The sequence below is a fragment of the Fusarium fujikuroi genome, chromosome FFUJ_chr11, assembly GCF_900079805.1.
Source record: "Fusarium fujikuroi IMI 58289 draft genome, chromosome FFUJ_chr11".
NCBI lineage: Eukaryota > Fungi > Ascomycota > Sordariomycetes > Hypocreales > Nectriaceae > Fusarium > Fusarium fujikuroi.
Genome location: NC_036632.1, coordinates 1,960,938 through 1,987,423, shown reverse-complemented (window position 1 = coordinate 1,987,423; position 26,486 = coordinate 1,960,938). Strand labels below are relative to the sequence as shown.

Here is a 26,486-nt window from a genome sequence, read left to right as displayed (position 1 = left end):
TTAGATCAGAAGCCAATAAAAGCATTCTTCCCTCCACTGAGAGGTAAACTAATCAATCCAGCCTTCTTCCGAAACATGTCCATCCACTGTGGATTATCCGCCCAGGTCGAATCCCAGGAATTATCAGGGCCATATATAATCTCGCTCATCTTGCGTTGTATCTGGCGATCTGACGGCACATGGCCTTTCGAGATCTCGGTAGATACATATTGCAACAAGAGCCTCTGTACCTCCTGGTGAGAGTGCGGAACCTCTGATTCTCTCGAGCTCGCCTCAGTGGTGCTAAACGGGCTCAAGGCGTATGTGTCGACACGGTGGTCAACTCGTGAAGCAGAAAATGGCTCCATGGTTCGTCGCTGATCACCTATCAAGAACGCAGGCATGTCATTCTCCACGAGCTCCTCAATACTCTTATCAAAACCACGGTCACCTTTCCATTCTCTCATATCTGTACCTGACCGAAAGTGCAAAGCAAGATGCCTCTGCCTTTCAGTCCAAGTGTCCAGTTGAGCATCACAAAATCCACATCTTGATCTTACATCATCTATCGACGAAAGCCAGCTCTTCATGGAGTCATTGAAGTTGCAGCCTTGATGAAAGAGGCGAAGATGCTGTCATAGGTGGTCTTTGCGGTGAAAAAGTCGTGCGGATTCTGGTTGCGCAGCACATGCTGAATAGCTGTGAGTCTCTGGGTGGTCTGTCGAGGGGTTGAGACATTTGCAGAAGATGCAGTACGAATTTCCATCTGTCTGTTGTATTATCGGTCCATATCTTGAGCATCTACAAATACATCAGTTATTATAAATCGGAAACGGCTTGACTTATACTCACTTCCATTGCTCAAGAGTCAAGTGCATTGTTGTCTCATGCCTTTGCCAGTCATGTTTTGTTTTGAAGGCATCCGTGCAAAACGTGCACTGATACCTTCGTTTAGTCGTCTCCCTCTCTCGTGTGGTGATATTATGGCGTGTCTGTCTCCTTCTTCTTCTCAATCGAGAAGCCGACGCAATTGGTGAAGTTAGTGAATCTACAGACCCCACGGATGAATCTGATGGGGCGCCATAGTATCCGCTGGACGATAAACCTGAGACATCTTCAGCCAAAGTATCGCTAGATGCGAGTCCCCCAGAAGTTGCACAATCTATGGATTCCAATGTTTCGGTTGATAAGTGCTGTAACCATGTCCTGAACGGGCCGCCGTCGGTAACATCGGCTTCTGTATTCACCGTCCCGTTATCGAGCCCGGGATTACTGTCCAGAACTTCATCATGGTGGTGAAGCCATGAGAGCCAGTCGTCTTCGTCAGGTAACGTACCGTCTCGTGGAGAACCTGGTGCACTCATGTCCAATTCAATTCGTACAACGAGAATTTGGTCCAAGGCGTGAGGAGGGGATCGGCGTATCGGAGGTGGCAACCGAGATTATCGCTGGCGTTGTCACAGGGCGCAAAATTAGCTTGCGCCCTTCATGATGACCCACTTCTGCAGGTGAAGGGAGCTACTGGACACGAAAGGGTTGGCTATGTCAACACCGCGATAAGGTGCATTGCATTCACCATTTATTGTACAAGTCATAGTAGACAGAAACTTAGTAGTTGCTTGCATCTTATCCATCCCTATCATTTTGCCATGTCTGCACACGCTTCTACTCGTCCCAACGGCACGAATGGCTCTACAGCCTCTGTGAAGGGACAGCTCGATGCATCCAAGCTCAAGTTTGACTTGACAACCGCACTAAAAGATGTCCCCAAGCCCGGATCCGCTGAGCTGTGGGAACAGAATGTCGCTACAGATCACATGGTTACCTGTCGCTGGACGGTACAGAACGGCTGGGAAGATCCAGTTATTAAGGCCTTCGGTGACTTGACTATTTCACCTCTTGCATCTTGCCTTCATTATGCCACCCAGTGCTTCGAGGGCATGAAGGTTTATCGCGGTTACGACAATCGCGTTAGACTCTTTAGACCGGACCGGAACGCAAAGCGCTTGGTCATGAGCGCCGAGAGAGTTTCTCTCCCGGGTTTTGATCCCGAGCAGCTCGTCGAGTTGATCAAAGCCTTGGTTCGTGTTGATGCGAAAAGTAAGTATTCCTATCTGCACACCACTCATTGCTCACAACGTGATTAGGATGGCTATCAGAGCCCGGCAGCTTTCGGTACATCAGACCAGCATTAATCGGAACCGGCCGCCAGCTGGGTGTCCAGATCCCCAAGGAAGCCATCTTGATGGTCACGCTGGTGTGCTGGCCCGATTTCTCCACCGAGGTTCCTCCAGGTGTAGAGCCAAGATCGGATTTACGTCTCATCACATCGAGGAATGACACCATCAGAGCGTGGCCCGGTGGTTTTGGCTACGCCAAGGTTGGTGCGAATTACGGCCCCAGCTTTGCATCTCATTGCGAAGCGCAACAGGCTGGTTACGACCAGGTCTTGTGGCTATTGGGCGAGGAAGGACAAGTAACAGAGGCTGGGGCCAGTAATTTCTTCGCTGTTGTCCGAGACGAAAAGACCTCTAAGCCGGTTCTACTCACAGCGCCGTTGACGGATCGAGTTATTCTCGATGGTGTTACCAGAAGGTCTGTTCTGGATTTGGTTGGAAGTCGACTTTCCGAGGAGCTCGAGGTCAGAGAAGCGAAATTTTCAATCAAAGATATTGAGAAGACATGGAGAAATGGCCTCCTTCAGGAGGCTTTCGTGTCGGGCACTGCCGTGAGTAATCCCCATCGCCCGGTGAGGTATTTGACTCATCCATTTTAGTTTTTCATCAAGAATGTATCGACCATTCGGGTTGGTGATTTTAACATCGACTTGCCACAGAAGCAAGACGATGGGAGTGCATTTGGCCCACGGATCAAGAATTGGTTGAAGGATATTATGTTTGGAGCCGAAGATCATGAATGGGGTGTTATTGTCGACTAAGAGAACGCAGAATAGATCTTCCCGTATTATTCAGATCAATTGTACAAAGATTGCAAAGTGATTGTGCTGTTGTTAATTATACTACCGACAGATTTAATGTTTGGCAGCCAGTAGAGGGACTATCGCGGTAACGCATTACGCAAAATCCCTCGTGCGACCCAGACGATGTGGGGCTGGGAAGGCCTCAAATCCTTAAAGTCTCCCGTTGCTCCTCCTTCTCGTGCATCTCATGTCAAAGCCAAGCAACGAATCCCATCTCCAAATGGCCAAGCACGCTCCATTGACTCTAGGTGTTTTGGGTCGATACTATTCGGCCCGGCATACTTTGGGACAGTACCGCTCAGCTTGTGTAACAGCAACGTACAGTATATCGTTCCCGGATGACTCATTGCTGAACGAACTTAATAGTGCACTCGAACATGCTCTACAAGCCACTATTCGAGAGCATGCCGGTCTGCGGTATGGCATTTGCGACGAGAAGGTAGATGGTGTTCCGCTGTTCAGGCAGATCCGCACGTTCGACTCCCAGGACGTGATGAAAGTCGTCACAAGCCGACCTCGTGCTGGGGAAGGCGATGGTATGTCGGATGAGCTTCTATCCAGAGACCTCGAAAGCCGTCATTCGGAGCTTTGGCCTGAGAACAAGCCAGCTTGGAGGGTTGTTGTCCTCAAGCATACGAACAACTGCAAGTCACACCGCTCTCTCACAATGCACATTGCCTTCTTTGCACATCACGCTATTGCAGATGGATTAAGCGGAGTTGCTTTCCATGCATCATTGATGAACGATCTTAAACTCGACACACCCATTTCTGCGAAATGGCCCCTGGAGTTGAACGAGATACAAGACCCTCCGCCTACAATCGAAGAAAGCGTGGATTGTCTATCATGTAACTGCACTGTCTGCACAACTCCTGACAAATCTGACGATCCAGTTTGGGCAGGAGGTCCTATTTCTACGGCACCGACGGAAAACTACGAGTCCCTTGTTAGAATAGTGACAGTCCCCGCGGCGCCATTTTCCGACTTGCTGAGAAAGTGCAAGCAGGCCAACGTCACAGTCACCGGTCTCCTCCACGCAATCATATGCACTTCCCTAAGAAGTTCTATCAAGGAAGATGTCTCTGGCTTCCGAGCTGTTACGCCCTTTTCAGCACGACGACATACTGGAGCATCTGACGCAGAAATCGTCAACCATATCTCTTATCTGACGAGCTACATATCCCAACAAGAGCTACAGAGGTTTCAAAACTCCGCCCGCGGTTCTGCCGCTGAAGAGCAGCATATTATAGACCTTGCACGCCGGTTTAGTAACGAAGTAGCGACAAAGGTCAAAGAGTTCCCGCATGGAAGTATGGCTACGAAACTCAGTCAAGTTCAAAATATCCTACAAGAATGCCTAAGCCAAGGCGGTAGAGAAAGACGGTACACATATGAGCTTTCGAATCTGGGTTTAGTTTCAAGCATTTGTCCGCCAAAAGGGAGCGGTATCAAACTTGACAGATTGGTCTTCACACAATGCGGATTTGTTGCTGGTCCCGCGTTGGGATTCAACTGTGTTAGCACTAGGGGAGGAAATTTCACTATCAGCATTACTTGGCAAAGAGGGATTGTCGCAGAATCTGTCGTGGAAGACGTTGCTCAAGAGCTAGAAACGCGACTTGGGGCTTTTCAATAATCCTACGGAATTTTTTACTCTTTCTTTGTTATATCCCCAGCTGGTCCGCTTGTGTAATCTGATCTCTCCATGCAACTTAAATAGCGAAGCTGATGATATGCACCCCTGAACTGGATGTATTTATTCGTATTACCATGCAAGCCCAGTGTGTCTCGCTCATTGCCTTCGGGAAGCTAGTGTCGTTGTGGGGCATATATCGTAGACCTACAGCTGCAGGTGGAGAGGCTCTGAAGGGCGTATTTTCAGGCGTAAATTCACCGCCTCACGCTAAGTCTTGGTGCAAAGCCGTTCGGTCGAGGGCGTGAGCCTGGGCGCAACATGGCCTCGCCGATGTTCGCAGGCGACAAGGCGTGTAACTTAAGGCGCAGGGCGCTGCAGTTCTTTGATAAGAGGGAGTTTGTGCAAATCCTGCGTAGTGGCCCAGGTCACGACAGAATGGCACCTGAAACGAAATCGGAACTGGTGAGGGAATGGATTGTCCTCATTCCGGATGTCGAAGGGTCATTAGAGACACGTATGAGAGTGAGGGAGTAAGTAGCCCTATTATGCTTTTCTACCTTCTGCTTCAAGATATTAATCTTTGAAGAACACATATCGAGGAAATGCTCAAACATATCGACTCTGGTTTGTTCCAAATGGGCGGGGGCACTTTGGATGGAGATAGCGTTGACGGAAGCGCCATCATCGCCCGTGCCAAATCCGAAGCCCATGTACTAGCTGTCCTTAAGAATGATGTCTACGCCAGAAGCGGAGTCTGGGATTTAGAAAATATCAAGTTTATTCCTGTACGTATCCTATTTCAAGGCGAGATTGTAATTAACGAGGAAACAGTTTAGATGCGTGTATAGACGGGAGCATATTGACGGTGCTGTCATGGGCGCTGCATGGAAATTCTGAAGCGGGGTTATTGGCTCAGATTAATAATTCAGCGTACTTATATAAGGGCCAGTCCACTAATTCACATTCCATCTTACTAAAACCAACACCAGTCAACATCAACGATGGAGTCGATTGCCATCCTTCAGAAAGGCAAAGGCCTCACCCAAGCGAATGTCAACCTGCCTCCCCTCAAGGAGCATCAGGTCTACGTAAAGGTTGAACACGCAGCCTTCAACCCAACTGATCGTACGTTCGGCCGCCTATCTAGAAACTGTCGCTGACTTGGGGAGGCCTGGCTCTTGACGTCAATGCCTTCGGAGATGACGCAGTACTGGGCTGCGACTTTGCGGGTGAAGTCGTGGATGTCCATTCAACTGTGACTAAATTGAAGCCCGGCGATAGTATTGCTGGCTTTGTTTGGGGTGGTGAGTTCGACAAGCCTTGACGTATCATAGGAAGACAAGCTAACTTGTCGCAGGAGAAATCAAGGGCCTAGGAGCCTACTCGTGAGTTTGTGCGGCATTGATGGTATCTTCGATGGAGCTAATCAGAACTCGCAGGATGTACACAATCGCTGATGAGCGACTTTCCTTCAAAATACCCGAAAATATCAATCCGGCTGAGGCTTCTTCAGTACCTCTGGCCGCTAACACAGCATGGCTTGCTCTGTTCTCGGACGATTGTCTTGCGCTCAATGCCAACAAGGCAGCTAGTAAAACCCCACTGTTAATCTGGGGAGGTAACAGTACGTATTCAAATCAGTACTCGATATGAAAACATACTAAGTGATTGATAGCAACCGTTGGCTATTTCGCCATTCAGATCGCCAAGCTTTATAATATCGAAGTCGCTACAACCTGCAGCCCCAAAAACTTCGATAAGATGCGACAAGCTGGCGCAACTTATGTCTTTGACTACAACGATGAAGACGTCGTATCCAAGATTAGATCTGCACTTCCAAACCTGCAGCATGTGTTTGATACAGTTGGCAACGAAACCTCCTCAGCGACTGCGGCCAGGTCCGTTAGTCAGCCAGAAGGCGTGCTATGTACCGTTCGCCCAGGAAAGGCCAACACACAAGACGTTCCATCCCATGTCAAGGTCACGGATGTCTTTGTCTTTACTGCTTTTCCTACAGAGCATAGCTATCGCGGCAAGGCGCATTGGCCTGTAAGTGTCATCTGCATTCGCTAGCAATTTACTTGGCCGTTCTTCTAACATCTTGATAGGTGAAAATGAATGATCACAAACTCAGTGCCGATTTTCATAGACAGTTAGAGACACTACTTGGAAACGGATCTCTCAAGCCGTCTCCCGTCCGTCTTATGGGACAGCTTAGCCCGTCATCTGTTGAGAGAGCGATGGATCTCAACCGGCAAGGTTCGATCTCGGGTGAAAAGCTTGTCTTTGAAGGATTTCCTTAGCGATTCCGATAAAGACGATCACAGATAAGAGATACGTTATTCTTCTTGAAATATGGACGAAACTGCCTTATCATTATCATTAAACGAATGTTATGGTCTTGTCTTATCAATCTGTTGCCCTTAGTTAACCAATACATCGCATTCAAAAGATTAAAATAGAAAAACAAACACAAAGCCCAACTGCAAGTCCTTCACAGCTATCCGTGGGCATCCTTAGGGCACTACCAGCATAATCATTGCGACGACATAACCATCAGGGCAAGCCCATAGCCGGTCAGGGCCGCAAAAGGTGAGAGAAGTATTCCCATTACCATAACCGTCTAGATTATTCTGTGCAACAACTTTGCCGCTTGTATCCAGCTGGAACACTCTTCCCTTGCACCCAAACACGGCTGAGCGTCCAGTCGATACAACACTCGTGATATTCCATCCGGCTCCAGGGAGGCTAGTCTTGTAAAAGGTCTCCATGGAAGTAGCGTCCATGCAGATACCATAGCCATTGCATCCAGCATAAAGGCGATTGGAGGTCTTGTCAAGTGCAAGGTTGACTTCGTAGCTGCCAGTAGATTTACTGAAGTCTCGCTTTTTGAGGACAACCCCGTCTGTTGCTCTCAGTTGATAAACCCAGCCAATGTTGGCAGCGTATACAAAATCGCTGCCATAGACGACCGAAGTTGGTTCAGAACCGCCTTTGTCGGAGACATCCTCGTCCCAACGGGTAGAAGAGAGATCAGGCAGCTTGTAGGCACGTATGAAGCCACGAGTACCAGCGACAAGGAGCCCGTTATCAGAAGAAATGTCGAACCTGATATCAAACCCATCCTGGTCGATGCTTCGTCGGTTTATATGAGCGCCGTTCAGAGTCCAGACGTGCACAGTGCCTCCTGAGCCGGTATAAATCCGATCATTGGTAAGCAAGATTCGAATTCTTCTGTTAGAATCTGGAACTTCTTTGGACCATCGGGGTTCAAGGGACATGGGATCGAGAGAGACAAGCTTTCCATTCGTTGCAATGAAGAGAAGCGACCTGTCCTCAGAAATTGCGACAGATACCTCCTCAAAGCCATAGTTCTTGAGCTCCTGCTCCGCTTGCACGACACCTGTCAGCCTACTAAGGCGGTACACACGGCCTCTATGTCCAACATAAAGGTAGTCTTCAGTTGCAACCGTATTAACTCCTTGTGCTCCTGGCGGTGATAAGTACCAGAGGATAGGGAGGTGGTCTTTGACTCCCATTGCTCCCTCTGTATGGACATCGCCCTCCATGACATTGGTGGGCTCTATCGGTACTTCGGCTAGAGTCATGACTGGCGCATGTTTGACAGTGTCTGTAGATAAAGTATCAGACCCAGCAGGGGAGGTACCATGGGGGCCATGGTTGATTGGGCTGGTGGTGATAGTAGACATTGTCTTCGAATGTGATGGGTGTTGAATATATTGATAAGAGTGTTTGTGTTTATGTAAAGACTATTGAGGATGAGTGAGCATTATTTGGGGGGTTTTAGAACTTATATATAACATTTAAGATCCCGGTGTGACGATGGCAATGGGATGAAGGTCTATTCGACGCTGATACCTTAATTGTGGCTAGCTGAATGCAAACGAAGTCAGTCTCACGGCTGGGTTCGGGTGACCATGTCACGATGACTCTACAAAAATTCATTGGCAATAAATCGTAAGGAACTGCATATCACATACCTCATCAATTAGAGTGGCTGGCTAATGCTAAATATTGAGTTAGGTGACATGATCTGTGACGTCTATCAGTTAGGATATGAACCCATCAAGTATGCTTTAGGCTTCTCAGCTAGCCACTGCTTCTCTCTTAGATATACTAACTGCTAATAAATAAGTACCGCGAGACGTGGATTAATATACGCAGCTGGTATAAGTCACATTCTTGGGACACCACCAAACTCACTGGTCATAGTTAGTTTGCCATCACCGAACGGTTCATGGACAGCGCCACCCCTATTGCAGACTCCCCTGGAAGACAAGGTTGGACAATTTTACTCATTTATTGCTCTGAGATATGAATAGTCATCCGATACCTGCTCTAATATCGATGTGACCATATGCGAGGCTTTAATTCTCGGCGGCTCCGGCATTAAGCTAGTCGACAATGGAGAGGCTGAGATTTTGTTTCTTTAGTCCGCTCATATGGGTGTGGCGATGGTAAATATGATCAGACGAAAGAAAAGTTCGACTCATAATATGCCACGAGCGGTCGCGATTTCCATTGGCTCTTAGACGCAACTTTATCCCTTAAACTTCGTGAAAGAAAGTGGCTTGCATTATATCTATGCAATAACCTTATTTAATGACCGATTTAGGTTGGAATTCAGCTGAGAATGTGTAAAGAAAATGGACTCCATCGCCCAAAAAGCCGAACAAGGCTAAAGGCTATGCACTCCTCGTATGACTGCGAGGCGTTCATTTCAATCTCGTTTGTCTCCGTTGATACTACCAATCTGCTTTTTTTGCCCTGTGGCTGGCTGAATCCTAGTCAAGCACCCTGCTCAGAACTCACTCTCTGGCGCCTCTAGGACATTGTCCGATATGGCGGAGTGGCGGGGCCTTGGAGATCTCCCGGTTTTGGACTGGGTGCTAAGAAACCCCAGAGTCGCACTGCCCAGGCTGCATCTTGACTTGCTACCGACTAACTAGAAGTAGTATATCACAGTCAGATACTATCAAATTGGATCAAGGTCTCCGGATACCTCCAACTGTTATCGAGGGTGGCCATCATCAATCAGCTCACTGTGGCGCATTTTAGTTCAATATTTCCAGTAAATATTGAAGCAAACCCCGCAATATGTATGGTAATCACATTCCATCACAAAACATCCAGCACTGCTGAAATATTGGGCTAGACCCTGTTTGGGCTTTCAGCTCGAACATTTTGCAACAATATTCTCAGTACGTTTTATAAACTCACAAGCAAGCTGCAATGCATGAGTCTACCTACCCAACTCCTTCTCACATGACTATATAATATAACTGAGTCTCTAGCATAGCACTTCACATCTACATATGTCAAGTCATACATCTACTTTCTGTGCAGAATGACAACCATGAATGATGAGAATTTCCATGTGGAAGATCTTGACTTCTCATCTCAGATACTGCTTCAGAATCTGTCGGATCAAGCCCTGATGTTGGAAGATTCTCACATCGATTTCGGAGAATGGCCACTACGCCAGCCCACGAATATCATCGAAGGAGGGAGAGAAGGCGTCGTTTATCTTCAAGGCCGTCGTAAGTCTCTGCAGTGTCAATTCTTCTGTTCTCTTCTCACATGATTTAGTTCTCGGCGAGTCCAAAGGTCGAGTAAGTTATGAGGTTCAACTCAATGATAAGTTGGAGAACTTTATCCTCGAGTTCCATTGTCCATCTCGTCCATTCAGCAAGAACTATCTCCACGTGATCTCCTGCTCCAGCGGAATATCCGTTGACGTGAGAGGTTTCAACGAACGGGGTAGCCCACTTAAAGGTACGTGTCCATGCTCTGTTTTCCTGTCCGGCACTGGCTAATGTAAGCAGGAAGTGTTGATGTCAGGGCCAACCCGGCCCCCGTGCAGACAGAACATTTAGCTGTACGGGTTTCTCCAGATATTGACCAACGGAGCCTAGAGACGCATTCTCATCAAGGTTCAATCAGGGTCAAGTATGATTTCGGTCTCAAGGTACCTTTGCTTACAGACAACTGGGACAGGCGTCCTATCCATGAAAGCATAGCAATCGCTGCTTTCATCCGGTCAAGGATACCCTTTCCTAAGGGGACTTTTTACAACAACATCAATGATAAGCAGTGGGAGTTCTTTCGGGGTATCATCTGGAATGATGACCCCTCATGTCTATTGTTTGTCAATGATACTCATGACAACCGTCACTTCGGGATCGGGTACGATTGGGCCAAAGCCTATCTTGGATCTACTAACGACCGCCGCAACATGACGGTGCGATCCCATCGCGGCGATTTGCAATTTCTTCATGCCATGGGCAGGTTTGACGGTGACCCCGCAGAGGATACCCGTACACGTATCCTGCAGTGGATGGAGGTCATGTACAAACTCGCCTGTGGCAATCAAGGTGTATCTGCCAACGACCCATTGAAGAAGCATTTTCCGACGGACTACTTTGACAGTCGGTCTACTCCTACGCAAGATTCTTCTTTGCGGGACCTTTTAATCGCAAGTACGCCAAGATATGCACATATCAACGTGCAGGCTCGTGCACTTGGAAGCTGTCTTCACATCATTTCAGATTCTATTTCTCTGGGTCATACACAACGACGACTAAGAAATCACAAAGACTTGATAGACCGCGATAGTGAAGGATACATCCGATTTAGGCCTGGTGTATATGGAGACTGGGGTCCGATTCTTTGCTTTCATAACTACGATAAGCAAAATATCTGGAGACATCATCATTATGATACGCGGCGCAACAGCGAGGACCCTATCCCTAAGTATATTCAAACTTTCGATGAAATCGTTGGCGCCCGAAATGCCATTGAAGCTTCAATGAAGCTCATCAACCTCTTTGCCGACAAGGTCTCTTGGGAGCAAGACGTTTATGGATTCCTTAAAGACGAAGTTTTTGAGTTGGATAAGAAGGTCCAGCCATCCAACCACTTTGTGGATGAAGAAGTCATATCTCATGTCTATCAAGAGGGATCTCGAAATGTCGACTATGATTATGAAGCTGGCATGCAGCGGAAGTTGCACAGCCTTGACAGAGCTTCGCGCCGTCGATCTATCTGGTGGGGCTTGTCCAGTCGGTGGTTATTAGTAGCTATTGGAATCTTCGCCACCCTATCTCTTTTATTTGTTTATTCAATTACCTCTAAATAAATCATTTGGAGGATTTTATCGTTATTTGCTCTGCTATACAAGCTGTTTCGTATTATGTATTTAATGTCTTTCATACCTAAGATAAGAACTATCAGCAGAGATATTCCGTCGCAGCGTTTAATCCGACTCACGAGACTAAAAGTACATCTCGTGCTACGCGACTGCAAACCTTGCATCACTGGCCAGATTAGGTGCTAGCAGTCTGGGGCTCTCGATCGACGATTGAGGTCAGCTTCATCTTGTCTCTTGTTCCCTTTCCTTGTACTTTATCATTAATACAGTACGCGCAGTCTTGGCATCAATCCCAACCATGGGATGACTCTGTACCCTTCGGGATGCCTCTGCTTATTATTCATATATATCAGATTGAGAAGATCTTGAGAGAATATGTCTCTTCTGCGATTTCGAGATCCACCGACGTGCCTCGATGCTACATAAACACTATCTCCACTTAGCCAAGAGAAACAAAAGGTCCCTCGTATACATACGTCACAGCCACTTACTCATCATCCCAAGAGCCATCAAGCCCTGACAAATATTCCATCCCCTTGGCACTTCTGTAAAAGAACCTCTTGGCCCTATTTATCAGGCTATTTCCCAAGATAATCATCTCTTGATAAGCATTCAGAATACCCAGTAGCGGGGTCGAGATAAAGGCAGTATACAGATCGGGAAGTTGGTATTATGCATATTCTTAGTGTCATCTTGGCATGTTGCATCGTCAATTACTGACCTTCCCGATTGACGACTGATCTTCACGGACTAGTTGCCAAACATTGGTGATTCCTCCGCGATAGAAATATTGCGGGGCGGATCACGCAAGATTGTCGAAGAATTGAAGGAACTTGTGCTCATTGATGAGGGGTTGCTTATTTCTTCTGAGCATTTCCCGGGTATAAAAGTGAAAGGTTTCTGCTCTCGAATCTTGCCTCTGACTGGGACGTGAAGCCACTCATCATGAAGTTGACTACAGCAGCTGCTCTTCTGGCTCTTTCGCCATTTGTAGAGGCTACCAAGCCTCCAGTGAGCTCAAAGAAGCTTCAAAAGCTCATCACCGAGAAGGGGTATGTTATGAAACTTCACTCAGATGTCTTCCGCTGATCACCTTAGATTGATGCATAACCTGCAGAAACTCAATGACATCGCTTACGCCAATGGAGGTAACCGTGCCTTCGGTCTTCCAGGATACGCTGCCTCAGTTGACTTTATCTACCACGAAATCTCAAAGCTGAAAGGCTTCAAGACATGGAAGCAAGACTTTCCCGCCAACTTCACTCAAACTCTTGCAGCTGAGGTCACTGTCGATGACGAAACGTTCAGAACTGTCGCTTTGACGTATACTCCCAGTACCTCTGAGGACGGTGTAACAGCTGAGCTTGTCCATGGTCCTGAAGGCACAGCTGCATGCGATGCCGCAAACTATGAGGGGCTCGATGTTGAAGGAAAGGTTGTACTCGTTGAGCGCGGTCTTTGCCCTGATGGCACCACTTTCGCTGGCAAGGTTAAACCCGCGGCTGCGGCTGGTGCTCAAGTCGTTGTTATCTATAACTCAGACGAGGCCAAGCTGACAGCTGGTACTCTATCCGCCCCAAACCCAAAGGAGTACGTCCCAACTGGTCTTATTGACCAAGACCCCGGGAAGGCGCTGAAGGCTCGTCTCGATGCTGGTGAGAAGCTCGAGGTGTTTGTCAAGATCATCCAGACCATCGAAACGGGCATCACCCAGAACGTCTTTGCCGAAACCAAGGGAGGCGATGGCGAGAACGTCGTCATGCTGGGAGCTCATCTTGACTCAGTCCAAGCAGGACCTGGAATCAACGATGATGGATCGGGAACTTCGCTCATTCTCGAGACAGCAAAGGGCCTGCAGCACTTTTCCACCAAGCTCAAGATCCGCTTTGGATGGTGGGGCGCCGAGGAGAACGGCCTTGTTGGATCTCGCTACTACGTCAACAACCTCAAGACCCCGGACGTCGATAATCTCTTGGCTTATCTGAACTTCGACATGGTATCTCGTGGCTTCTTCGGTGTTTTCGACGGAACCGGTGAGAAGGTAGGTCCCGGTGGACCTCCAGGCTCAGACGTTATTGAGGATCTCTTCAGGGAGTTCTTTGAGAAGGAAAAGATCGAAGTTACACCCGTTGGCTTGACTGGTGGAACTGATTATGTTGCCTTCCGGGAAGTCATCGAGAAGCCAGTTGGTGGTCTCTTCACAGGCACTGGTCTTGAGCAGGACGCTTGTTATCACCAAGCTTGCGATAACATCACGAACCCTGTTCCTGAGACGCTCCATATCAATGCAAAGGCAGCTGCCCATGTTCTGAGCAAGCTCGCTATTGATGGTGTGAAACTTATTCCCAAGACACCTTCCAACACTACTGTTGGTTCTATCAAGAGGGTTCGAGATGCGGCTTCGTTACATCTGCATGATGTCACTGGGTTTGAAGGAAAGCCCTGTGATCATGATATCATCTAAAGCTAGTAGCCCTACTTTTTGTACAATTTATCATACAATTCCATTTTCCTCCATTCCTGTCTACCGCTCCTTTTGACCGTATCTGAACTTGTGGCGCCACTATGTGACGGGCGAGACACTGGTCTGAGTCACAGCAGTAGTGTTCGAGGACGCAGCAGTGACGAATACAGGCCTGTCTGGATCTATCGCGATTTCGTCGAATCGTTTCATCCACCCACCCAAACCAATTGGTATAATATCAGGATGACCTTCCGGCTCGTCGACATCCACTTTTATGCTGAAATATGAACCTGGAGGTGGTTCACACCCGAGGGCAGGTTTGCTATCGGCAATGGCTAGCTTCACACCGAAATCTTCTGCCTTCTTGAGCTGCTCTTCAGTGATACGATAGGAAGCCATCTCTTGATACACCTCTTTCATCTTTAGAAGCCAAACGTCCTTTAAAAATACATCCAGCGTGGCCATGCTTCCATAGCCATCCCCGAAGTATGTAACAAGGTCTTCTAACTTCTGTAGCGTGGCCGAGTCCTCCTCATGTATCTCATCAATCTCATCTGAATCCATAATAGAGCATAACCCACCATGTGAATGTTTACAGCACGTATGACGGAGTCCTAATGCAGAAAATGTCGCGTAGCGTAAGACTGCACGAGGCATCCAGTTCTGTGCAGTATGTTCTCCGGCAATTAGAGCTTGGATGCTAGCCACAAAGGACCTGATTCCTTCTGTCAGAGTGAACCAGGTTCGAGGGAAGCGACGGCGACATCCAAGGCCTTCCAAAAACTTAATGAGAGGTGTGCAACCCTGTGAGGAGCAGTGGCATCGACAATCATCGCCTAGGACCTCGGAAAAGGCGTCGTCTGCAACTGACTGCGGCAAAGCATTGTCGTAAAGTCTATAAGGCCAAATTCTTGCCTTGTAGCCCAAAACTGACATGAGATAATGAGCCCATGTCGCTCCATCAATGACCCCAGGCACGAAATCCACTGGTACAGTCGATGTAAGGTCTGCGCCACATTCGAGTATCCAGTCAATGTACCAGGGAGAGGGCCAACCAAGGGAGCCTCTTTGGATGACGTTCTTTATTACGCGACGAAAAACGTCAATAAAAGCAGTCTCCCTGTCGAAGCCTAATGAAAAGGCATACTCAGCGGTCTCCCTGTCAAGTATATAAGTATACACGGACTTTGGCGTCTCCTGCGACGCTACCGATTGTTTGTCACAGTGCACCTTCAAATAGCTTGGTACACTGTAGGATTGAGCTGTAAGACAGCATTGCACCTTGAACGCATTTCGGTCCAAGGTCCAACCTCTACATAGACCAAGGTCTTTTACCTGAGCAGCAGGAAGGTTTGAAACAGCTAGTTGTTCCAATTCGTGCCTTCTCTGTGCCAGATGTTGGAGAATGGCTGTTTTGGTGCGTTTACATGCTTCCCAAAGACCCTGTTCTAGGGATGGCTCATATAGAACTGCCTTTGAATCGAGCAGTAGTTCCACCATCTTACAACTGACACATGAGTGCTGGTCATCTGCCTTGGGTTTCCCAAGAAAATGGGAGACGGCATAATCGATCGGGTATCTTTTCATACTGTCCATGACGTTGATGGCTTCGGGGTCAGTATTTCCGATGACGAGCGACAGTATGTCTAGATTTCCGACCACGACAGCTATGTGAACGGGTGACTGTCCACAGTAGTTGACTTCCATTTTGAACGATGGATATCTTTTGATTAGGAAACGAACATCATCTTCGTCCTCTCTGAGAACTGCGATGCTCAGTGGATTGAACCCGAGACCTAGTTTATCTTAGTATTTTAGTTTTTTAACACCATTGAGCACTTACTTTGGGCAATCTGGGGAAACTCTTTGAGTATACTACGTCTTTTTGGGTACTTGTCAAACCCATTGACGCTCGTATAGTCATGTCTTGTTGACTCCCCGCACCGAGACAAAAGTGCTGATATGGTTTCGGGGAGTGTGTTGGTGTTAAGTAACCATGCACTCTCTAGGACAACAGACAGAAAGCGCAAGCTATTGTATAGAACTATTAGTACATGTCGTTTATGTCACCCAGGCATATGGTACAGTTCTGAACTCACTCTCCGCCTTGGTCGTAGGTGATAGGCACCTCGATAGCAGCGAGGGACCGAAAAACAAAGGCTACATCATCTGCTGCTTCTTTCCCCAGGCTTAGCTGTGATTATCCATAGTTAGCATGTGACCCAGCTATCTTGAAGCTCAATCAACTCACATAGCTGTTCATCCCTGATGCTAGGACATCAAGAACTGATTCGCCATTGCTGTTCATGTCGAGCGGAGACGCTTGGCGGTTGGCATAACATAAATGGAGTCGCCGCACACATGACTTTGCGATCATCTCGTATTCCTTCTTACCCAAGCTTGGCTCTCTCCATGTCTGTAGATCACAAAGAGCCCGGACGAGCTTGAAGGCTGGGGAAAGACTGTCGTCCACCGTTGATCTCCACGTGATGTTTTGAGCCAGACTAAAGCCGCCTGCACCAGTTGTGAGAGAGATTGAAACACCGACAGCGCTTGTCAAGATGTTCAAAATATTGGGAATGGAAATACCAACCGCGTTACGCTTCTGCTCGGTTGATGTGACGACTTGTGATAAGGGGCATTCGGGCGCGTGGTGAGATGTCCTCTTAAGCTCTCTCTCAAAGAAAATTAAGCCCAAGCGGGCTCTGCTGCGCTGGATATTCTGACGCTTGGCACAATTGCATAAATCATGTGCTCTCCCTCTCTGGGCCGTGATAGATCTTATCGTATGTGGGTTGGGCGGCATAGATCGCGGCTCTGAGCGTAGTGACACATTTGAAACAGCGTCGCAAAGTATTTGCAAGTCTTTTGGGTATGACACCAGCTGGGCGACTTGCGTTTGTGTAGTCTCAGCACTGCGCAGATGGGTGAGGATCTCATCAATCTTTGTGTTAAAGTTAGGAAACTCTGTCGTTCTGGGTGAGCTTTCAGTTTGGGCTCTAATGGTCTCCACCGTCTGCTGTAACGAAAAGATGGCTGTGCACTGGTCGTTCAAAATGGCCCTAGGTACGGAGTCTCAGTTAGTCATGATTACCAACGCGGGTAGGCGACCATAGCTTACAGTTGTAAAGCTGATAAAGCAGTTTTGAGGACATTGTTTGCTGACTTTAGCCGTTCTTCAAGCCTGGCGATGTTCTTCTTCTTGAAGGGATAACTCCATTTTTGTATTGAACTTTTTGCTTTACTAACAGGGTCTGAATGGTTGATAGGCTTTCCCTGCAAGTTGTTAAGAAGTTCATGCAAGGCCTTGAGCTCAGATTCACACGAGCTCTTACACTCCTCTACTGCGTCTTGGGCAATTGCGTTGCCGTTGATTTGACTCATTGTATCTTCGATCGCCTTCAAGGAGCATTGCAGTGTCCTTGCGTTGTTTTTGGCCTGCAGGAGGTCTTCTTCTCGTCCCTTGACGGCATCGAGGTATTCTGACAACCCGGTGTATAACTGAAGGCCAAAGGATATTATCCCGATGGCAGTGCCAGCAGCCTCTGCCATGTTGCTGATCAGCCACAGTATGAGATAGAATTGAAGCGATGTAACAGGAGATGGCGGGTACAAAAGTGAGTGCAAGGGACAAGTTTGAACATGAAAATTACCGCCCAGACTGGGGAAGACATTCAAGGGATCAGGTGAAGTGGACCAACGACAACGCGACCAACAGCGAGGCCTCGGCGCTTAAATTGTTTGCACTCTATGATGATAGGTTAACATCATGTTGCCCACCACGTGACTACAAGAGTGCCAGGAATAATGGATGAGATAAAAATAGTAGCACAGTAAGTAAAGATTACAAGACCGGTATTTAATATCTTAGAAGATATTTAAGATGCAAATACCACTAAATTATTGTAACGTAGTGGCCCTTGGCCTTTTACACCACTAAATTGTGGGGTCATATCCACGACCAGATAAGTACTTTAAAATGAGTAACCTACTGTATCGATTATTCATTGCATCGGGGGTTGTTGCCTAACCTCGGTTTACTATATTTTTTATGGCTTAGATATATAAATGAAAATACTATATATGCCATTGATTCATTGAGCCCTAGTCGACTTAGTGAGCACTAAGTAAGTCGTATGAAGAGGATAATTGCTAGTCATGCCGAAAAGCTAACCATATCTCTATATCTCAAATCTCACAAATTGACATTCAACATCGATCCACGTATAGTTCATTATTCGTTGCATTTATTTGCTATCAGGAACCCAAACACAGGCCTAGTACTGGTTGTCAAGCTCCTCGTGCGCCTTACGTTCGCCGTGACGCTTTGCCTCCTCCTTGTCATAGAAGTCCAGACCCTTGGTCTCAAACTCTCGTTCGACGAAAGCACCAACGGCTCCGACTAAGAACTCCTTAGCCTTGGCATGGCTATCTGGCTTGCCTGCACATTTATCAGTACTGTCTTGTTGGGTATCATAAGTTGATCTCACCATTCTTGGCAACGTGATCCTCGTATGCCTTGGCAGCTTCATAAGCAGCAGCACCGCCGATGATCTCGTGGGAGAGGTGGGCGTGATGCTCCTTGTTCCCAGAGTATTGGTCGTACTGGTTGAATTCCTCAACGACCTCGGTGTTGTCTAACAAGACATTAGTAGGGATTTAGTAACTACTGCTCAGGAGAACTTACTGTTATCGAACCAACCCATTGTGAATAATGTATTTGATGATAGTGAATAAGTGATAAAGATGTAGGATGTTTGAATAAAGATTGATGCACACAGAAAAGCTCAAAACTTTATACCTTGAGGGGTCCAGGGGTCTTCTACCTAGACCAGGCTACTCTACTCTATTCTGCACATGTCGATTCTATTCTAAACTTGGAAACAGGCGGGCTGCCTCTAGCAAGTTTCAAGCCATGACGGTGTGCGAGCCAGTAGTGGCTGAAGTCGTAGCTCATCGGATCTCACGGCTCATAACACAAGGGCCACTTCGGCAATCGATGCCGTGCGAGCTCGGATAAGCGGCGCGCTAGAACTCCACTGGAGGACGTAATCATCAATCAATGCGATGATGGGCTGTGGAAGATGGGGGGTTTCAGCTGGCATTGACGAATGTATTTCTGACAGTCTACGCGGTGACTGGAGATGCCGTCTTTGCCGGGAGTTTGAGGGGATTGCCACAGCTTGCTAATACCTCGTGGGAATGGCGTGGCGGGGATAGTTGTGAAGTCGTGGAATTATCACGGGTTTACGAGATAGCATCCCTGGAGGAGAGGGGAGCTGTCTACATAGTAGGGGAGATAAAATGAGACTAAAGTGATGCCATGGCAAATAAAATGAGCAGGTATAAAGCTGTATTTGCTCGGGTCCTGTCTAGATATTTCTTTCATCCCAGCTGCTAAATACTGGTGAGGTTGTTGTTGTGATACCAACCCCGAGTGACGCGGGGCTCTCCCGTACCGTTCATAACGTCCAAGCGCATCCCGCCCACTGTCCCGGTACACAGTGGTCGTCATACCTGGATAGAATGACGGTGAAGCAAGCTGGGTCTGGACTCCACGGCTTGACCAGCCAGCTCCGTCGATCTGGGCCCTTGACGCCGCAATGGCTTCGGCATGATCTAAAATCGTCCCGAGTGATCTAATTGGCGTCCGGCAGTATCCGCGCGCGGCGGGGTCTTCAAAGCTCTGGGGCCTCCCAATGAATTTGAGTTTCTTGCTGCATCATCCTGAGACACCTTCATCCAGCTGGGTCATCGCGTAATTGAATCGCTGTAGCAGCTCTTTGTGTAACGCGTCGTAGCCAGGGCCAGTATGCTGTATTGATCCATTGACGCAGTAATTGTAATGATGCGACGATTTGGTAGATGCCGAATATGTCGCCCGTCGAACCAAGCGAGGTTTCTGCCCAGATCACCTTGATCAATTAGCACAGCTGCGACGATGACGCGGGGTAAACTTACGGTTCGAGAATATTGACGACTTGCTGCGATAAAGTTCCACGTGTTTCCCTGCACGATCAACCCAGGCAAAAAGCCCAGATCATCAACCGAAGGAGGCTTCTCCTCATCTTGAACCGGTACAGAAACACCAGTGTCAACAAGTCGCTGAAGGAGCGTCAAGTGCGCTGTAAGAAACGTCGCGACTTGGAGATTGGCAGTGTCCAAGCCTTCGCCGAGACGCTTAGTCTCGATGGGAATGGCAATTGGATTGCTCAACAGTGACAAGTCATCGGTTGGGTTTATTGATAGGATCTTTTGGTCGGGCGTGAAGCGGATGCGGTAGTCGGGGATGACGGAGGCAGATGAACTGCCGCCGTTAGAAGAGAAGCGAGAAGAGCGATTGTTGTAGACTTACCAAGATGTCACATTAATGAGTCGCTGGAACGCACCCTTTGATCGGTTCCGAAGCGCCAAACACAGCAGAGGGAAGTGAACTTCATGGTTCCACGCCGCTTCAGACCTCCCCACGGAAAGACAATCGCCCGCGCTTTCAAGAATGTACACCACATCCTCAGGACTCGGCGTCAAACCCAATTCATCCCGACACGCAGAGCAGCAGAATTCTTTGTCCTCGTAAATAGCGGCCATGTCCGGATGTAACGCCCTTGCAGCTGTTTCGTCTTGTATACTGTCCAGCCCATTCTCCCCAAGAATTCCTCTTCCACGACTGAATTGTAACAACTTCGTTCGCATAGCTGCCAGGCTTCGGGGAAGACCAGACGGATCAGACCTGGCGCGCGTTTCGAGGCCGTGGGAGGATAATGCCATGGCTGCTAATTGCTTTCGAGGCGATGAAGCACCCGATCGACCGCTCGTTGAGGACTTTGATGATGTATCGCTGGGGGGATGGACGCTCCGTAGAGGCCTGGGAGTCTTTTCTTGTTCGCCTTCATCGTCGAATTGCGCATCGTCTGGACTTGGATTTGGGACTGCACCCTTCGTTGTCTTTCGATTCTTTGTCGGTGCCTTTTCGGCAGCTGCTTTGGAGAATTTAGCAGAGTCTGGAGGTGATTTCGGATGCACAAACTTATTCTCCATAGGTTCGAACATTGGTAAATGATCGGAACTGGTCAAGTTGTAGCTGCGCTTTCGCTTGCGAGTCGATCGTGCGCTTTTGGTGGTTTCGCTCGGTCGAGCTCGTGAGGGTCTGCAGTATCGTCGACCTGGCGCAGCCACAAGAGGATATCGACAGTCATTTCTGAGGGTTCAGACTATCGTAGAGGTAAAATGAAGTGTTTAATGCTCCGGTATTGACATTTTGGCTGTTCGTGGTGATGCTGTGATGCTTGATTGCGTAGATCAATTGAACGACCTGAAATGGAAAGGTGAAGTAGACTCGACAACAGCCACTGCTTGCACGGCCACATCATGTCACTAGCCACGGCATACCCTGAAGCTGAACACCAAAACCCAGAAATGGTATTCAGCGCGAGTCTGACCGTCATATGATCAAGTTGATGGATGGCAAACATAAAATAACTCATGGAACATCGTTAGATAGCAAGGGAGATAAGTCATGTGCATTGAGATACGTTGTGGTTGGAGATTTCATGGCTATGACGGTAAATGACCTTCAATCAAAGCAACCCATGACAGCTTCATAGACACAAATGGGTAACACTTCATCGACAACCTCGGCCCTCACTCTCCATGTCACACAAGAAACTGCAGCCCAAGGCATCCCCCACAATCTCTCAGCCTCGCTCACAAAACGCGCATCGCTCACACTCCGCTGCATCCTAACCGACCCAGCCTCTAAGCGCGCATTCGCAGTCCACGTTCCTCCAACCGGGTCCAACGCCGTGATCATCTACGACGGTCCAGACGCAGCATCCCCCGTCCTCGCAACCGCTGCAAAAAACGCCAAGTGGAAGCACGACTTCCGCGTCAATCTTGCTGCACTGATAGAAGGTCAAGACACGCGCGAGGAATTACTACGATGCACGACTGTGAGTAAACGAAAGGAAAGTTATTGGTTCGCTATGCAGCTCGGCAACAGCGTTGGACGATTTGAATGGCGCTCCACGCGTGCGCAGGGACAAGGCTGGGGATGGAAATTGGTCAAAGACGATGAGGACATTGTAGCTATTTTTAAATCCCATAGGTCTTTGGGACGAGACAAGATTGGTGATTTGACATTTACTGGGAGTGGCATGAGTGGACGATTCGGACGACAGTGGGAAGTGATGGTGTTGACGACTTGGGCTTGCGTTTGGTTCAAACATATCTAACTTGGACAATTAATTATGCAAATATTATGCAAATTATATCCTTGATCGTGAGAATAGACGCGTAAAGTGATCTGCCAAAGAATCGGGACCTTACGATGGTTCCACAACGCGTCGATCAGAAAAAACCCCATGACGTCGTGACTTTTCGCACCTAAATGTTGCCACGTAAGCGCCCATACCATCATAACGCCTCTCGTATATCGAAACTATCTTTAAACAATTATAGAAGTCTCTACAAAGTAAAATCCATTGCCGTTAACCCGAACCGTCAATTGAGGCTGAGCTGGTTGTCGCCCCAACAGCCCAGCCCCTAAACCCCAGATCATCTGCTGTAACACTGCATGGAACCCTTGTCTTTCTCACTGCAACATTGAGGCCTCACGATGAAAGTCACGACGTTTGTGAGCTATGCGATTTTAGCAGCGGGGGCCTCAGGGAAGGAGGAGGTAAAAACAGTATGCGGAAATCAGCGCTATGGCGAACTAAATGACTCACTGTCATGTACGGTCAATCTCACCATGGCCATGGATATTGCTGACAACTGCAGATTACCCAAACGCATGGAACAAAAAGAGCCCGAAAAACGGCTTCGTATGCCTCAAAGTCGACAACAGCACGCCTGCATTCTCCGCAACGTGGAACTGGACCAAGGACATCCAAGACGTACACTCCTTTCCCTACGTGCGCTTCAACAACCCGGATCTCCCCGTGCGTCTCAGCGACTTGGAGTCTATCCGCTTATCAACAGATTGGATCTACACACCAGGCAGTCCGTCGAAAATACCGGACGATTTTAGTAATGAGGTCTGGGAGAAGAATAAAGCAGCGTTAGAGGGGGATGGCGTGCAGGCGAATGCGGCGTGGGATTTCTTCCTGGATGATGACAGGAATAGAACGCTGTATCCGCAGGTTGCGGCGGTGGAGTTCATGGTTTGGTTGGGAAGGGTGGGCGATCCGTGGTGGCTTGGACGACAGAATAATAGTATCCTGTCGAATGTTACGCTCGGGGAGACGGAGTTGTAAGTACACCACTCGTCCTTCACTGTAAATACTGACTGTTACAGTTCGCTCTTCTATGGTCGAAACTCAGGAGGTACGCACGTCTTTACAGCCGTTACGAAAGACAACAGCGACGTATTATCCTTCGATGAGGATTTCTACCCTTTATTCCAGTACATCCTCGAACAAGCTCACAAACAAATCGACGCAGATGATCTACCGAAAGATCCATGGCTAGGCATCATTGAGTTTGGAACAGAGACGTGGATGTCAAGAGGAAACGCGACATTCACAGCCGCGAATTTTGGAATGAGTTTGAAGGGCAATTTTACGAGTGAGAGGAATTCCACCAAGAAGGGAGATGACGATAAGGATAAGGGTGATAATGATAAAGGGGATGCGAAGGGAGGAGAGAAGGGTAGTGGGGATAACTCGACGGATTCGAAGGGTGATGAGGAGGATGATGCGGTGAGATTGATGAGTCAATCGATGTTGGGGTATGTCATTGCAGCGGCGTTGGTTATTAGCACGGTTCTTTCTTGAGGATGTTCATAGCAAGCGTGCATCAACATCTATATAGATTGTTTTGTATCATTAGCAGGAGTTTTAGTCTTTCCTCGACGTAAGCATCTCTTTACAGGAGGATGGAGCTGCAAATTGGAGTCTAGAAACCATAAACAAACAGACACAGCGGTATAGGAAAAATCCACCGAAATGATTTGAACTCGGGTATCCATTCAATCTACCAGAAATATGTATGTAGTCTCTATGAAGATTGGCTACAGGATTCGCATCCTTCGGTTGGTGGGCCGACTACAAGGGTCCGTCAACCTAACTTCAGACATTAACCCACCTTATTCCCTCATCCCACGATCTTCACTCCATCACAAAACCAATCATCATGACATTACACACCTCACCATCCGAAAGCCGTCTCCGACGTGCCATCCACGCCGTTCCCTTCCTCCTAATCACAGCCATCATGTCCCGCGCCTTCGCAATGGCGAAGCCAATCGGTCCTATAATCGAAGAAACTGTCAAAACTTCCATCTTTACAGCGCAAGACGTTACCGTACCTATTATTAAAAATTTCTACGGTGTACCTGTTTTAGATGATATCTTCGCTGTGGTCACTGTTGCCTTTGCGCATTTGCAGTTCTTTGCGGATGAGGAGGCCTATTGGCAGCTTTTGGTGTTCTTGACGGATTTTGCAGGGATGTATGCTGTTGTGATGATCGAGGGCTATAGACCGGGGAATACGTTTCCTGTGATCAAGTAGTAAGTTGCATTTCAGAGTTTGGAGTCTTTGCTAACATAATAAGCCCTGTTGTGTTTCTGTTTCTATCTCAGATGTTTGGTATAGGCTGTCTTGCGCCTTTCTTTTTCTTCCTGTTCTACATTTTCACGCCTGCTTACAAACTTACAACACCGAGTCTGTATCGCCCAGGCTTCGCACCTTGTATGGCTATTTTGCCTACGATTGTGTCGGGATATTATATCACACACTTTCCATCGTTCTTTCACTCTTCTCTTGAGGCGAGGAATTGGTGGAATTGGATTTGGCAGCTGTTTCCTATCTGGGGCTCCATTATCATGCTTGTGCTATCGAAGATCATTCCTGAGCCAAAGGAGCAGGCCCCAAGGACATTAAAGCAAGAGATTAATGCCATCCGACTCACGATCGGTGTCGTCAGTGCTATAAGCACGGCGACGTGGTGGTATACCATTCTCAACATGGACTCTAGCATCTTCGAAGTATTCATCCCGCAGCATTTCCTCACCACGCCACAAGAGCCAATCCTCGGACTTCGAACTGTCATCCAATTCGACTACATCTGCTGTTACTCAGCTGGCTTTCTGTGGTTGGCGTATCACTTCAAGGACCTTGAGAATGTTGGGGTTTGCAGTATTTCATGGATCCGAGCCGGCTGCGCTTCTGTTATGTTAGGTTGTTTGCTTGGACCGGGAACAATGTTTCCTCTCATTTGGCTTTTGAGAGAGGAGCTATTGGTCGCAACACAGGCTGATGTGAAGAAATCTGAAGAATAGATGCTTGTTAGTGGTTAGAGGAAATTTGGGAATGCCAAGCATTCACAAGGGCAATCACTCCAGCCAGTAAGCGGCGAGATTGTTCACCCGACCTAACAACATCTTCAGCCGTCATGCATATCGGGCAGACTCTCATCTCAATTCACACTGATCTCATCATTCACTGCCCAACATGGCACGCCTTCGCTACAACGTCGCAGCAAGTCTCGACGGCTACATCGCATCACCAGATGGTTCAACAACCTGGATCATTGAAGATCCCACCATTGACTTCCCCGCGCTGCACGCAGAATTCGACCACTTCATCATGGGCCGCAAGACATACGAAGTCATGCAATCCTTTGGCGCTGACAATCCACTATCAAAACGGCCCAAAGAATCAGTCATAGTAGCCAGTCGCACCATGTCCCAGCACAATTTCCCCGATGTCACAGTCATACGAGAAAACGTGCTTGATTACATCAGACACCTGAAGACGAATGATGGGAAAGATATTTGGCTTATGGGCGGTGGTCAGCTCGCAGCCCAGTGTCTAGAAGCCCATCTAGTGGATACCGTCGAAGTCGCGATAATGCCCACGCTTCTCGGCACCGGAATAAACCTCATTTCCTCCCTCCCGCAAAACATAAAACTTCAGCTATTGAAAAGCACGAGCCTCGGCAGTGGGATCCTCATGACTCAATACAAAGTCATACAAGACCAGTAATAAATAAGCATAATCCTCCCGTATCTTACCCTGCCGTGCAAGCCGATTGGCATCTCCACAGCAGAATACGCCGTAGCCAATCGACACGTCGAAACTTATTACCCAAAGGAGGCTACTTTTGGTGGCAAGACCCGCTGTGGCATTGACTCATACCCACGCCGATTGGCTGCGTCGAATATATGCGCCTCGAATGACCGCAGGCGACCTTGGCTTTTTCATGCCAGAGTCGTACATAGGGCTGAGAAATTGGGTATATAAGATTTGATCAGAC

At 48.0% G+C, this 26,486-nt stretch overlaps 15 protein-coding genes; 10 read left to right on the top strand and 5 right to left on the bottom strand.

Annotated features, from left to right (window-relative positions):
* Positions 1-5: 5 nt before the first annotated feature.
* Positions 6-1,343, bottom strand: FFUJ_11995 (uncharacterized protein; the record flags this gene model as incomplete). XM_023570956.1 has 3 exons in its annotated part: positions 6-611; positions 668-749; positions 832-1,343. The coding sequence occupies 3 exons, from the start codon at positions 1,341-1,343 to the stop codon at positions 6-8; spliced, it is 1,200 nt and encodes a 399-aa protein (XP_023437989.1).
* Positions 1,344-1,628: 285 nt separating this feature from the next.
* Positions 1,629-2,917, top strand: FFUJ_11994 (probable branched-chain amino acids aminotransferase; the record flags this gene model as incomplete). XM_023570955.1 has 3 exons in its annotated part: positions 1,629-2,079; positions 2,127-2,707; positions 2,756-2,917. 3 exons carry the CDS (start codon positions 1,629-1,631, stop codon positions 2,915-2,917), a joined length of 1,194 nt encoding a protein of 397 aa, XP_023437988.1.
* A 262-nt stretch (positions 2,918-3,179) lies between these two features.
* On the top strand, positions 3,180-4,595 carry FFUJ_11993 (uncharacterized protein; the record flags this gene model as incomplete). The annotated part of the gene is made up of 1 exon (XM_023570954.1): positions 3,180-4,595. The coding sequence occupies one exon, from the start codon at positions 3,180-3,182 to the stop codon at positions 4,593-4,595; it is 1,416 nt and encodes a 471-aa protein (XP_023437987.1).
* Positions 4,596-4,913: 318 nt separating this feature from the next.
* On the top strand, positions 4,914-5,492 carry FFUJ_11992 (uncharacterized protein; the record flags this gene model as incomplete). XM_023570953.1 has 3 exons in its annotated part: positions 4,914-5,125; positions 5,182-5,380; positions 5,427-5,492. The coding sequence occupies 3 exons, from the start codon at positions 4,914-4,916 to the stop codon at positions 5,490-5,492; spliced, it is 477 nt and encodes a 158-aa protein (XP_023437986.1).
* Positions 5,493-5,596: 104 nt separating this feature from the next.
* On the top strand, positions 5,597-6,898 carry FFUJ_11991 (toxD-like protein; the record flags this gene model as incomplete). XM_023570952.1 has 6 exons in its annotated part: positions 5,597-5,720; positions 5,765-5,899; positions 5,953-5,980; positions 6,035-6,219; positions 6,271-6,644; positions 6,704-6,898. The coding sequence occupies 6 exons, from the start codon at positions 5,597-5,599 to the stop codon at positions 6,896-6,898; spliced, it is 1,041 nt and encodes a 346-aa protein (XP_023437985.1).
* Positions 6,899-7,111: 213 nt separating this feature from the next.
* On the bottom strand, positions 7,112-8,305 carry FFUJ_11990 (uncharacterized protein; the record flags this gene model as incomplete). The annotated part of the gene is made up of 1 exon (XM_023570950.1): positions 7,112-8,305. The coding sequence occupies one exon, from the start codon at positions 8,303-8,305 to the stop codon at positions 7,112-7,114; it is 1,194 nt and encodes a 397-aa protein (XP_023437984.1).
* Positions 8,306-9,972: 1,667 nt separating this feature from the next.
* Positions 9,973-11,754, top strand: FFUJ_11989 (uncharacterized protein; the record flags this gene model as incomplete). XM_023570949.1 has 3 exons in its annotated part: positions 9,973-10,156; positions 10,206-10,391; positions 10,442-11,754. 3 exons carry the CDS (start codon positions 9,973-9,975, stop codon positions 11,752-11,754), a joined length of 1,683 nt encoding a protein of 560 aa, XP_023437983.1.
* Positions 11,755-12,711: 957 nt separating this feature from the next.
* Positions 12,712-14,230, top strand: FFUJ_11988 (related to aminopeptidase Y precursor, vacuolar; the record flags this gene model as incomplete). XM_023570948.1 has 2 exons in its annotated part: positions 12,712-12,818; positions 12,865-14,230. 2 exons carry the CDS (start codon positions 12,712-12,714, stop codon positions 14,228-14,230), a joined length of 1,473 nt encoding a protein of 490 aa, XP_023437982.1.
* Positions 14,231-14,329: 99 nt separating this feature from the next.
* FFUJ_11987 (uncharacterized protein) lies at positions 14,330-17,782 on the bottom strand (the record flags this gene model as incomplete). XM_023570947.1 has 5 exons in its annotated part: positions 14,330-16,026; positions 16,074-16,261; positions 16,330-16,424; positions 16,482-17,292; positions 17,352-17,782. The coding sequence occupies 5 exons, from the start codon at positions 17,780-17,782 to the stop codon at positions 14,330-14,332; spliced, it is 3,222 nt and encodes a 1,073-aa protein (XP_023437981.1).
* A 725-nt stretch (positions 17,783-18,507) lies between these two features.
* FFUJ_11986 (uncharacterized protein) lies at positions 18,508-18,936 on the bottom strand (the record flags this gene model as incomplete). XM_023570946.1 has 3 exons in its annotated part: positions 18,508-18,671; positions 18,721-18,867; positions 18,918-18,936. The coding sequence occupies 3 exons, from the start codon at positions 18,934-18,936 to the stop codon at positions 18,508-18,510; spliced, it is 330 nt and encodes a 109-aa protein (XP_023437980.1).
* A 1,032-nt stretch (positions 18,937-19,968) lies between these two features.
* On the bottom strand, positions 19,969-21,280 carry FFUJ_11985 (uncharacterized protein; the record flags this gene model as incomplete). XM_023570945.1 has 3 exons in its annotated part: positions 19,969-20,145; positions 20,192-20,537; positions 20,586-21,280. The coding sequence occupies 3 exons, from the start codon at positions 21,278-21,280 to the stop codon at positions 19,969-19,971; spliced, it is 1,218 nt and encodes a 405-aa protein (XP_023437979.1).
* Positions 21,281-21,840: 560 nt separating this feature from the next.
* On the top strand, positions 21,841-22,461 carry FFUJ_11984 (uncharacterized protein; the record flags this gene model as incomplete). The annotated part of the gene is made up of 1 exon (XM_023570944.1): positions 21,841-22,461. One exon carries the CDS (start codon positions 21,841-21,843, stop codon positions 22,459-22,461), a length of 621 nt encoding a protein of 206 aa, XP_023437978.1.
* Positions 22,462-22,844: 383 nt separating this feature from the next.
* Positions 22,845-24,003, top strand: FFUJ_11983 (uncharacterized protein; the record flags this gene model as incomplete). XM_023570943.1 has 3 exons in its annotated part: positions 22,845-22,962; positions 23,009-23,480; positions 23,526-24,003. The coding sequence occupies 3 exons, from the start codon at positions 22,845-22,847 to the stop codon at positions 24,001-24,003; spliced, it is 1,068 nt and encodes a 355-aa protein (XP_023437977.1).
* A 358-nt stretch (positions 24,004-24,361) lies between these two features.
* FFUJ_11982 (uncharacterized protein) lies at positions 24,362-25,509 on the top strand (the record flags this gene model as incomplete). XM_023570942.1 has 2 exons in its annotated part: positions 24,362-24,738; positions 24,783-25,509. The coding sequence occupies 2 exons, from the start codon at positions 24,362-24,364 to the stop codon at positions 25,507-25,509; spliced, it is 1,104 nt and encodes a 367-aa protein (XP_023437976.1).
* A 172-nt stretch (positions 25,510-25,681) lies between these two features.
* FFUJ_11981 (uncharacterized protein) lies at positions 25,682-26,215 on the top strand (the record flags this gene model as incomplete). The annotated part of the gene is made up of 1 exon (XM_023570941.1): positions 25,682-26,215. The coding sequence occupies one exon, from the start codon at positions 25,682-25,684 to the stop codon at positions 26,213-26,215; it is 534 nt and encodes a 177-aa protein (XP_023437975.1).
* Positions 26,216-26,486: the final 271 nt, after the last annotated feature.